The sequence below is a fragment of the Spea bombifrons genome, chromosome 5, assembly GCF_027358695.1.
Source record: "Spea bombifrons isolate aSpeBom1 chromosome 5, aSpeBom1.2.pri, whole genome shotgun sequence".
Taxonomy (NCBI): domain Eukaryota; kingdom Metazoa; phylum Chordata; class Amphibia; order Anura; family Pelobatidae; genus Spea; species Spea bombifrons.
The window spans coordinates 81,529,501-81,542,198 of NC_071091.1; the positions used below are offsets into that span (position 1 = coordinate 81,529,501).

General features: G+C 35.9%; 1 protein-coding gene across 1 annotated transcript in view; it reads right to left on the minus strand.

The window, feature by feature from the left end:
• Nucleotides 1–231: 231 nt before the first annotated feature.
• Nucleotides 232–12,698, minus strand: part of LOC128496551 (desmocollin-3-like) — a 75,849-nt gene continuing 63,382 nt past the window's right edge. Inside the window, exons 2-17 of the mRNA XM_053466230.1 lie at nt 11,627–11,779; nt 7,430–7,517; nt 6,458–6,657; nt 6,171–6,287; nt 5,694–5,849; nt 5,464–5,608; nt 4,845–5,011; nt 4,602–4,736; nt 4,073–4,258; nt 3,412–3,671; nt 3,147–3,286; nt 2,734–2,949; nt 2,233–2,466; nt 1,508–1,629; nt 1,181–1,432; nt 232–433 (exon numbers count right to left, since the gene is read on the minus strand). Coding sequence (XP_053322205.1) covers nt 233–433; nt 1,181–1,432; nt 1,508–1,629; nt 2,233–2,466; nt 2,734–2,949; nt 3,147–3,286; nt 3,412–3,671; nt 4,073–4,258; nt 4,602–4,736; nt 4,845–5,011; nt 5,464–5,608; nt 5,694–5,849; nt 6,171–6,287; nt 6,458–6,657; nt 7,430–7,517; nt 11,627–11,689 — 2,682 coding nt within the window. The 5' untranslated portion in view covers nt 11,690–11,779 and the 3' untranslated portion in view covers nt 232. The remainder of the gene's footprint in view (nt 434–1,180; nt 1,433–1,507; nt 1,630–2,232; nt 2,467–2,733; nt 2,950–3,146; nt 3,287–3,411; nt 3,672–4,072; nt 4,259–4,601; nt 4,737–4,844; nt 5,012–5,463; nt 5,609–5,693; nt 5,850–6,170; nt 6,288–6,457; nt 6,658–7,429; nt 7,518–11,626; nt 11,780–12,698) is intronic.

Consider the following 12,698-nt stretch of genomic DNA (forward strand, 5'->3'; position numbering starts at 1 on the left):
GGTGATTAGATTAAATTAGTACCGCAATAGTAAAAACACTGGAAAACAAATTTTAAGTAGCACAAATGATATTTGTGTATTTTCCAAACAACTGTAGACTGTATTGCCTATAAGGGGTATAAGTACTTCTGGGAATTTGTTTTAAAAATAAATGGCTTTTCTTCGTTAAAAGATCACTTGTACAGAACCCAACTTTTAGATTTTTTTGTGCCTCTAAAAACAGTCTTGGAATTTATTTTTTTGCACAGACTTCTGCTAATGTTCTAAACTTGGGTTCAAGCTGGTTTAAAAAGTCTAGTCTTTCATCTTCACCTCGTAGTTCACTGCAGCAACCTACGGAACCAGCCAGAGACCCCTTTCCTTCATAATTATATGGCAAAACATAATCCTCCCCATTTTGGTGCTCTTCATCCTGTCCACACATGTATAATTTCTGTAAAAAAAAAAAAAAATAGCTGTTAAAACACTATTTATGGTCTGAGATATCTGGATAAAACAAACCGAGTAGCACAGGATGGATTGACTTGAATAAGAGTATCAGCCAAATACACATGTAAATAGAGAGCTTCAGGGTCATACCTACTGTCTTACACGCATGCACACACATCCCTCACTCACATACTATTTATTAAAATGCTCTGACTGTCCTGGCAATCTGAATTTTGTGGTCACCGTACCTCTGGTTGTGATGGCCATTAAAAAGTCTTTACTTGACCAAACAATTAATGTAGCAGTTTGCCACACTTTTGTTCTTATGTGTGTCTCTGTATTCACCTTTAAGACCTGGTTGAGTTTATTTGGACAGAACTTGGATGCGCTTAAATGCCACGGTGGATTGACGTTCCTGAAGACTATGCTTTTTAGTAAAGGATGCGGGTTGACCTTTTACCTCTCACATGCCCTTTTTAAACTTAGATGGTACCTAGTTTGGAGGGGTATATTGGTTTTATCACAGCCATCCAGGCTACAAACATAGGTAAAATGCAACATTTTGGGGATTTTAGCTGTTTAGCAGCATTAACCAAGCTGTTAACAGGCTAGACCCCGGTAAAGGTCTTTGCTTGAACTTTAAAAAATCATATATCGATCTCCCTTTATCAATTACTCTTTGTCTGTAAAAGCAAATATATTTAGTGATTTGCATAAGATTCCATTGATTAACTACAAATACAGCACTTACATCACCAATATGACTGCCCATAAAGTTTTGCCATTCTGAGTAAGTGAGTCTGTTCTGATCCTGCGTGCGATAGCCATGCATAGTCCCAACTCTTGATGATTCGGTTGTTAGGCCTCTTGTTTTTTGAATAGTTTGTTGCCCTCCCATTTCACTACTGCTTTGTCCTCCTTGTACAAATCCACCAGATGTGGATGGAGCTAGTCCGCAGGTATTTGGATTTGCTATGTGCACAGGAACTTTAAAATTTGGATCCTAGAAAAATAAGAGAGTTATACTAGATTGTCATCAAGAGAAAGCATACTTTTTACGATTTTCAGTAAATCCTACCATTACATCTGCTCCAGGTGCCTCCGTGTTAGTTACAATTAAATTTTGCTGAGCAGCATCATCAGGAAAACCTAATTTGCCTTTCCCTGCTCCAGAACCACATTTGCAAGCCAACAAACAACCTAAAAAACAATACAAAAACATTAATCGACATGTTGTGTCTCACCACATTATAATAAAGCATATAAAATGTCTATGTATTCAATATATTAACTCTGCAAACCTTCCACTACATTGTTAGCTCTCAAGCTTGAACGTCGTGTGCTGTAATATACCATGTCAGTGGATTTTTTTTACGCATGTCAAAAACCAAGAGTAGTGCTCCTGAAAGTGGTGACTTTCTGATCTGTAGTTGATGTTCCTGATTATCTTGAGAAAACAGTTTTATCTAAAGAATTTGTAATGTTAGAAGGCATGTGCTCTGACCACCCCTAGAAAGATTAAGCTGAAGATTTCTAGCAAAATGCAAGTAGAGAGAAAAACTAAACAAAAACATGCATGTAATATGTACAGTTTGCATTTAAGGTAAATTATTTTTACGTAAACTTTGTTAAAAGCATCTCTTAATACATATGCAATAGAACAGAAATTTAGCAAAATTGAATTTAATTACGGCAATAAATATTTGCTGAAATCCTTTAGGTGAAGCCCTCTTACTGTAAGCAATAACACTATCTCTGGAATATAGGTGGGTCTGTATTTCATTAGAATAAAAAAATACTTACACATAAGAGCAGCAAGCAGCAGTGCGGCGAGTACCATCAACAGAATTGCCAATCCTCCTAAGGCAGCCCACCTATCGCTAAACCGATTACTACAGTTGATCCCATCAGCGCAGTCACATTTGCTAACGGTCACTGTCTGTGTTCTGCCATGGCCTTGCTGGTCAACCACTACTACAGGAATTTCATATGTTCCAAGAGCAAGATCGCCTTTGGGTTGTATACGCGCAGATTGTCCTGAAGAACAAAACAATTTTCTGATTGGCTACAGATTTACCAATATTCTTGGCTCAATAAAATACTTTAATTAAAAATAAATAAAATTACAAATATGCCAATAGGGACTGAAAGTATTAAAAGCATGGACCACCGATTCAACTTACGAGGTAGAATTAAACGATCTTTAATATGAAATTAACTATATGTTTTCTTGTGGATTTCTCTGTCCACAAGATTAAAACAGACAAGACATAATGGGCGATATCAACGAAGAACAATGCTTACCATCAGCATCTACAATAGTCCACTGGTTTGCAACAGAGGGGTCGAGGGTGAATCGGAATGGAGCAGAGTTGGGAGCACCATCAGGGTCCTGTGCTTCAATTACAGAATATGTCCTGCCAGTCTGGCAGATATTTGAAGCTGTCCGAACAAGTAACGGTGCATTATCATTAATATCTTCCAGAATAATTATCAGTGTGCCTGTGCCTGTTTTGCCACCTAGAAGAAACAAAAATCAAAATTGAAACCTCAGGTTCATTAGAGTCACAGATTGTAAAACCCTAAAACTAATCACATAAGACACAATGGGGTTGGGAACACAAACTCCACTATTTAAGTAAATCCCTCCACAAAAGTCAAGATTCTGAGCGCCTTTACAGATTCAGTGGAAAACAGAGGCAATTGTATTAACTTACTTTGGTCAACTGCATATACAGTAACATTGTGTTGGTGGTTTGTGACTTCATTGGTTTCGTAATCCAGGACTTTGAGCGTTGTTATTTGACCGTTGCTTTCTCCAATAGTAACCCAAGACAACCGATCCTCCACTCTGTACCTGAAGACCAAGAGGGGAAAATTAAACTGGGATCATTTTAATATAACAAGAAATAGAAAAAGATAAACTCTTTAAGAGTTCAATTTAAGTTTTATTTAGAAGTACAACATAAGATGTATACATACCTGATGCCTGCACTGTTTTTAGTTTCAGGATCTATAGCTATAAAATCCCCAATTACGGTTCCAATTGTCTGATTTTCTCGGACACGTATTGTTTTAATAATTGGTTGGAATTCAGGTCCTTCATCGACATCTTTTACTATTACTGTAACAGGGACGGTGTTCATGCTGTTACTTTTGGTCCCAGATGACGTAATGAGACTTACTTCGTTGGTTACTCCAACCTGTATCACAACCCTATTCTCTTCTTCATAATTCAAGCCCTACAAAGTAAAACACAAGAGAAACATGTCAGAAAAAACTGAAACACAAAAAAAACAAACACGTGAAGTTGTCCTTGACAAAATACTTTAGTCACTATATCACCAGTTGTTGATTGCAAAGAGGTTTACATAAGAATTTTAAGTGTGGCCTCCCCACAGTGATATCTGTTGTGCAAAACATTACAACAAGCAAAAAGTGTTAGAGAGAAGACTATTGGTCCATATTTGTAAATGGCTGGTCCGCTTTATTCAGTTTTGATGGAAACTTCCTTATATTAGAACATTTCTAAGCAGCAAACACCATTAATTAAAAAGAAGTCAAAACTCCATTCAAAAAAAAAAAAAAAAAAAAAAAAAAAAAAAAAAAGAACTAAACAAATATAACCAAGCCTTTCAGTCACCTTTATAACACTAAGCAGTCCCTCATTGGTAGCTGGGTCCGTTGTTATGTTGAAATAACCCTTTTGATTGCCTTGTGTTATGGTGTATACAGCTCTCCAGTTGGGAGAATTGACCAAGTCTTTGTCTGTTACAGGGATCCTCAGTATGACCATTCCGCTTTCGTTTTCGTTTACTTCCACCTGGTACTAAGTTATGAAAATGAACCGTATTATATAAAATAATAAAACGTGAACAATAAATCAGATATTCGTCACAAATTAATTTGCAGAAGTGGTAAAAGAGTCCTGATATCTTCCTTCAGTATTAAAAAAAAAAGTGGATTGTAACATTACGAACCACTAGAAAGGACCAACAAAGGGTTTTATCCCTTAAGTCTACGCACATATGGGTACATATAACTAAAGCAAAAAACAAAAAGTTATAGATTATATATGTACACACAAATAGACATGCACTTATTAAATGTATATGTAGATGTAATTTAAGGATTGTATGAAAAAATGTTTTCATGACTTAAAAGCCACTTACAGATTGTTGCGTAAATTCCGGTGCATTGTCATTTATATCAAGAACCGTTATGGATGCTGTTCCAGTCGAGGACAAACCAAAAGGCTGTCCACCCATATCACGCACCTCTATTATAAGTACATATGTATCCAATACCTGCAGGACAAAGTAGGTATATATTAATTTGGATGCATTCATATACCCCAGAGTCTTTAAAAAAAAAAAAAAAAAAAAAAAATTACATAATAAATATAAAATATTTACCTCTCTATCTAGTCTGTTTGTAGTTGTAGTGATTATGCCATACTCTGGATTTACAGCAAACATTATTGGTGATGGGGGAATCTGTGAAAGAAGAGTGTATCTAAGGAGAGTATGACGGCTATTGGGCTCATCGATGTCCGAGGCATTTACTCTTCCAACGATTACACCTGTATAGAAAATTAAAACACACGTCAATATGTTTATACTCCTACAACCTATAGATGCACAAGCACCAACACAAGACTACGCGTCATTTCAGCAAGTGACATGTAACAAACGCAATGGTATATAGATTACAAATGCTAGGAAACCAACATTTTCCCACACGCACATAAAATCATAGTTATATGCAACCTCTAGTATCAGACTGTTCCATCCAAAACATTGCATGGATGTTCAACTTTGCAGAAGTGTTGAGAATAAGCGTTTCTTAGGAAGCAGATATTAACATTTTTAATATTTAGATATTCCGATGAATGGGCATTTTCTTCTGGATTCGAAATTAATGGTTTAGGGGGGAAAAAACATCCCAATGGTGGATGTCTCAAGTAAACCAAGCAGAAAAAAAGTAAACCACCCAAGGGATGATTTAACCAAAGAAAAAATCCCTTATTCTTGCCTTGATTGCTGTGTTCATATACTCCCATGCAGAATGCCGCCTCAGTAAAGATAGGTGCATTGTCATTGTCATCTTCTACTTTAATCAATATATCCAAAGGCATTTCTTGTGAATATCCATCTTTAGTTTTTGCATAGCCCATCAGCTAGAAAACAATACAATATGTTTTTAATATATATCTGAAATGAAATGATTTTTTAAACCTTAAGCAATAACACCAAGAAGCTTACATTAAAAAATGGGTATTCTTCCCGATCCACCCTTTGAGTGATATATATGTTTCCCGTGGTTTCTTCAATATAAAATAAATTAAATGGTGGTTGGTTAACACCTTGGCCAGTTATGGAGTATAGAATTGTATAGTTCTCCTGAGTGTCAGACTGGATCTGTAAAAGAAATGAGAAAAAAAAGTCAAATCTGCCAGACCACTATCATATGCAGATATAAATTTTGTTATAAGATGTTATAAAAGATATTACAATTCTCATTTATATATAATACAAAACACACAGAAATCTAGCAAATTTTTTTTCTGTTGTGGTTTCTTAAAATTAGGGCCAATTAAAATATAACAAATAACACAGAACTATATGAATCAAATGGAATTGTATGTTACTTATTCCAGGGCAAAACTGGTACACACAAAAACAGAAACTTTGAGTCCATTGATCTGTGTTTTCCTAATGAACCGGTTTCGCAAGTCGTACCTGTTGAACAAAATGAGGGAAGGGACCGACATAGCTCTCCATGACTGAAAAGGGCAGAGGGCGCCATCTTCTCTTGGTACGTTTCAGGAGCTCTCTGGTATACCTTGTTTTTACATTCTGAAAAAGATAAGTTAGTAAGCAATCACATAAGCAGAAGGTGCGCACAGAAAAACATTTATGGAACTGCAGTTACAACAGTTGAAGCATACATCGGAATAAATTAATCTTCATCACTGGCCTAAGAGTTTGAAAAAACGAAAAATATTTTTCCAAACAGCAAAACCTACCTTTGTTTTCGTTACCACCTTAACTGGCAACTTCTTTTCAGTCATGGTCGATATATCCACGAGGAAAATTGCAAAAGAAATTTTATCAGGAATTGATATTTTTCTTTCGGCATAAACTGACCCATCGTTGTAAACTACAAATTGTGGATTGCTTGATCGGACGACAAGGTAATCCGAGGTAAGGCAATGCTGAAGATCAACTATTAGAGGGAGAGAAAAGTGGAGGAAACTATAATTAAAGGCAGATAAATGGAATGAAGCAGAGCCATAATATATATATATATATATATATATATATATATATATATATATATATATATATATATATATATATATATATATATATATATATATACACACATATATATATATATATATATATATATACACACACACATATATACACACACTATATGGACAAAAATATTGGGACAGCTGACCATTACAGACCAAACAGGGACTTGTATGACATCTCATTCTAAATATATAGACATTAATACATAATTGATTCCCCCCCTTTGCAGCTATAACAGCTTCCACTCTTCTGGGGAGGATTTCCACATGATTTTGGAGCATTTCTGTGGGAATTTTTGCTCATTCATCCAGTTAAGCATTCGTGAGGTCAGGCCTGGCTCACAATCTCTGTTCCAGTTCACTCCAAAGGCCTTAAATATCTTTATAGACCAAACCATGTCTTTATGGACCTTGTATAATATGTGTGTATATGTATACACACACAAGCACGTATATTATGAGCCATAAGCCGTGGTATAATACCGCTATTATGACCACCAAAACACTCAAACACATCTGTCCATCCTATCTACTACTTAATGCCGGGTTTTTCTGAAATTGTCCTTTTATTGAGCTAGATAACCTTTTCTACATAGGCTGTGTTGTTGTAGTGGATGTTTTGGAGGAAGCTCAACAAAGTATTGTCTTCCAATGACAACATACTAAGATTTTTCTTACCTTTCCCAATTAAAGATCCAGAGTAAATTACTTCGGAAGGCACAGTCAGTTTCACTTTCTGACAAATTTCTGCAACTGCACTCCATGGCTAAAAAATAAATATACACGTCAGTTCCATAATTATAAATGTAGATTTGAAATAATTATGTTTACAGAGGATCCAATGCTGACAGTTTTTTTCTTTATTTTATAGTTCACAAAAGACAAAAAAAAAACTGCTACAACATAAAATAAAGTTTTATTAATCAAGGATCTGAGTAAAGTTTAGAATCTACACCAAATCACAATGCCCTTGATATCATTGTGTTGGGAAGGGCCAAGATATGCGTTGGTAACATAGAAAGAATTCTTCCGTGATCACCTCACTGGTTTAGCTATTAATTATGCAATGTCAGCTTGGCCCTTCTTTATCCAGGGCTTTAAATATGCTATTTTATTTAATACAGTAAGATGAGCTTTTAGGGAGAAAAAAAACCCAAATATTTTATTTAGAAACATAGAATTTGATGAGAAATAAGACCCATTCGGCCCATCTAGTGTGACCAATTTCCTGATGTTAGGGATTCAAATCCCTCATAGTGAGGATAGCTTAAGGTCTATCCTATTCTCATTTACATTTGCTCACTGTATTAGCCTCCACCACTTTTGGGGGACTGTTCCCTTTTTCTACCACTTCTCCCTTAGTAAGAAAGAACCTCCTTATATTATCTCAAAGTCTCTGACCGTCTAGTTTTAGACAATTAATAACGAGTCCTTCCTCTGATATATGCACCATTGACTACAATCTTCTGCCTCCTTTTACTCAACTATTGTCTTATCTATTTAACTATTTTGACATTCGATGCCTGTAATTTATGCCTTACTAAAGTCTACATAGACTATATCAACAGCCCCTCCCTGGTCTATTATGTTATTTTATTCCAATAAACATCCTTTATCTCAGGTTGTAGGTATTAATATTTTGGGTGACAAGCTCAAAAATAAATAAATTCTATTGTTTACCACTGATAGCGAGACAGCTATTCATTTGTCAGTCCATGCACTTTAATGCATTTAACCCTTTTGTGAATGCAGGGGGAATTATGCAGAATCTGCATTTGCCCATTTCCTTATGCCCATGAGTGTTCAGCTAAACACATCGCCTTCCACCCGTCAGGTCCAGCGCAGGGGCAAAAACCCCTCCTTGCACAGAAAGAGCTCCCATTGATTTTAACGAAAGCACTTTCCTGCCACTGATTGGCTGCCGAAGCGTCACCCCACGGAGGAGGAGAGCAACAAGGCTGCGGTTTCTTTTTTTTTTTTTCTCAAGAATGCATATTAAAGCACTCACCTAATACTTTAATACGCATTCTTCTTTACAGGGACAATAAACCATGCCTTTAATTGATACCTGTAAGCTACGCAGTACAACTCCCACCAGCGCGTTGATATTCTGAAAATTAGGACACGTCAAACAAGGTCCATAACAAAAGTTAACAAGGAATGCAGATTTTTTTTTTCTTTTTTCTTAAACCCAATTTAGAATTGCTTAGCAATGTGTAATACAGATTTCAGTGCACTATGAACCATAGATTTAACCTTAGTACTGAACAAAAATATTACGATTAAGCTTCTGCCTCAAGTTTAGAAGTCCATTGAATAAGGCGTTTCTTCCTTAATACAAGATGCTGAAAGTGAAATAACTGAAACAATGGAAAATGGTCATAAAACACCAGTAGCTAAACGTGATATCTAGCCTTTTAACATTTACGTCACACAGAACAACGATTTAAATAAAACATTTTATAAAAAAAAATTTAAAAAAAATAAAACTATTTAAAAAGTGGTGTTTTTACTTTTCATGTTGGCCAAACACGTATGCTGGTAAAAAATTTTTAAAAATTGCCATGACAAAAATCAAGCAAAAAAACCCCCAAAATAATTCAAACATATTGACTGTTTAAAGAAAACAAAATTGTTGGGATTTACAATGCGACACCGTGAATCCTTGTAATATTTTTTTATTATTATTATTTTTATAATCATTAATTCTGATGTGATTTATAGAAGAAAAAAAGTATCACCATAGTGTGTATTTTTATTTCAACTCACCGACTTCTATAAGAAGGGCCAACCCAGTGAGCTTCTCCCACAAAGTGGTCAGGCTGGCCCTGTATAACACATGGGTAATGTGGGGACATTCCAATCCTTCACTGCAGTACAAGCTTACTGGAGCTGGAGCGCCCTAATGAATTGCTACATCAGAGAGTGGAACTGTTTTGTTGTAACAGATCCCCTCTGCTACATGGTAGCTTTCGCTTATATAAATTAGAAAACTGTATTGTGTATGGATACGTTAATGTATGCGTGTGTAATCCATACTGTATAATTTATACATACACACTGATGTATGTAATATAATATATATATATATATATATATATAATAATGGAACATACACAAGTAAACATATCCTTCTAAGAAATATAGAAACATCAGGATATATGGCCTAAGCTATAAGCCGAAGCAGAGTAAACATGATATACTTTTTTTTTTGTAATAGACTGGTATGGCAATAAAATTTCACTGCTGTACCTACTTTATTTTAAATATATTACCTGTATATATTTAAATTAGATATGGAAAATAAAATTTATGGTCAGTAAGACCGTATGATTATTGTGCTGTGTTCAAAAAGTATTTGAAGGTAAAGTATATGAAAAGAGTATATTAAAGCGTCTACACCACTTCAAAATTGTACAAAAAAAAAAAAAAAAAAAAGGTTCTACAAAGTTTTATAAGTGGTTTTACCTACACCTAATTTTATAACCTTGACATATAGGGTACCAGTTTCTCCAATTTGATGAACTAGATCTGCTGCTTTAGGACAATCTTTAGGGTTCATTAGTGTTATTTGCTTACAACGTTTGTCAACAGCATTCCACAGGGGCTAGAACATTAGAACGTTAGTCAAGACACGGGTAAACATTACGATTAATTGATCAACTTTTGATGTATTTAAACTCTTTAAGAACTGACAAAGGGGTTAATGCTCCCGTGCCACTCATTAAAATCCTGGGTCACTGCCAGAAGCTAGTTTTATGGTCAACTTCACATAAAAGCACTAGGTTTCTTAGGCTACAGGTACACCATGATTCTTCCTTGGTAATTCATTCTAGTTAGTGAGCTAAATTAGACATGGTCCACTGAATTATCATCATTCATTGTTTTATATAGCGCCATCATATTCTGTAGCATTGTACAATGGATGTACTGTCTTTCAAATATTTCTGGCAACTTTTTTTTTTTTTTAACTGGGCCTCATAATAAGGCTTCCCCCAGGTCTCCCCAGCCCATTATATGCCTTGGAGGTCTGCAGACCTTGGAGAGAAAAAGAATAGACATTTTGCAGCTTCAGCTCTTCTAGGAATGCAGTCTGGCAGATAGCTTAAAACACCCAATCCTGCTAAAGTAAATAAAACAATCAGCTATGAAGAACTAGGGGAATACTTAAAGAAATCCTTGATACTTAAAGAAATCTACACATGATTTTTCTGTGTTCAGTATATTCTCATAAAGAAAGTTTAAAGTGCCTTTTTTTTTTTTTTTTTTCTTTTTAGATCTGCCACCAGGCTGTGTACTCTGACTTCCCAACAGCTTTATCTATTGTACTCACTGCCTTGTAATTTATTACTACGAACTATATATGACGTGGTAACATAATCCATGGCGCAGTACAATTTAAGTATGGGAATGCATAAAAAATACAACCAATTTCAAAGATCTGGATGGATATATATATATATATATATATATATATATATATATATATATATATATGGATATATATATATATGGATATATATATATATATATATATATATATATATATATATATACATATATATATATATATATACACACACACACACACACACCAAAAACACATTTATATTTTATAGTCAATATGCAAAATGAATCAGTTTTTTTAAAAATTAACATTTATTTTCTTCCAGATTTAGTAATCAAGATCTACATTATAAACTAAAATGCCATTCCTGAAATACAAGCAGCAACAGACGGGTTAATCACTCCATCATAAAAAAATATACTAATCCTCAAACAGCAGCAGGAGCGGTTAATGATTCCATCATGGAAGGTCCCCGGGTGGCCACTGATGAACGAGGGTACCAAGTAGGTTAGAAGGACGTAACTTACCAACAGCATTAAGAAACACCAACAAAACGTCAGCGATCCCTTGACTGATGCCGATGACCCCATCGTGAGATCCAAACTATGTGGACAAGAGGTTAAGCTGAAGTTGTGTGCTTTGGGCCACTTCCCTCGCACTTATTTCAGGTGAAGAAGAAGAAGAAAGATCCACACACGCAGTAGACTGTTCCTCTAGAAGCCAGGGATTCCCATTGACTTGCACGTCTGCCTGTGCTTGGTGTGACAGACCCAGTCTGTGCCGCTCTGCCTGTCTTTCCTGTTGGTATGGCTGCAAGCTCTGGGCACAGCTCCTGTTCCAGCAGCAACAAAGTCTTCTCTTCCCTTTTCTTCCCTGCTCACACTCTACACCTGTCCCCTCCCTTGTGGAAAGCATGAAGGTGTGACCCGTATGCGGGGCGGGGCTTAGCGCCGTTTCACAAATAAAACGTTATTGAATCATACTCCCGCCTCTTTTTTTATCTGCTAAGAAACGTAAGCAAAAGGAGCTTTTGTAGCAGGGAGGGCAAAGTCCTGTGACAGACAGCTCAGGCCTGTGTGTCACCTCTAATTACCGCCATTTACTGTAGCTTTATAGGTGTTGCGCTGTTTGACGGCGGAGGCTAAACACACGCAGTTACAGTGAATAATTGATTGGGGTCAGAAGGGGAATATGCTCTGGCCTGGGGGAGGGGCCCTTTACCGAATTCCACTCTTTTACAAGGAGGTATTAGTTGCCTATTACGAAGACACTTGGAATGAAAGCCCAGCCATTGGCACTAACAGCTAGCATTGGTCTTGTAGGATGTGTTTCAGCGTATCAAGTGTGTTAAGTTATCTTTAAGAAACAACACATTTATCAGCCATGTCAAATAAATACACACAACATATAATGCAATGGATTGTACGATCACAACACATTCTGCACCAGTACGTTAGAATGTGTGTCAGTTTCACACTTTATTTGTTAAATATTTTCACTGTTCCTATTGTAGCGGCGCTACGGAATCTGCTGGCGCTATATGAGTAAATATAATGTAAAGTAAGCGTGCGGGCAGTGCCCTCTTTACCCCGTATATCG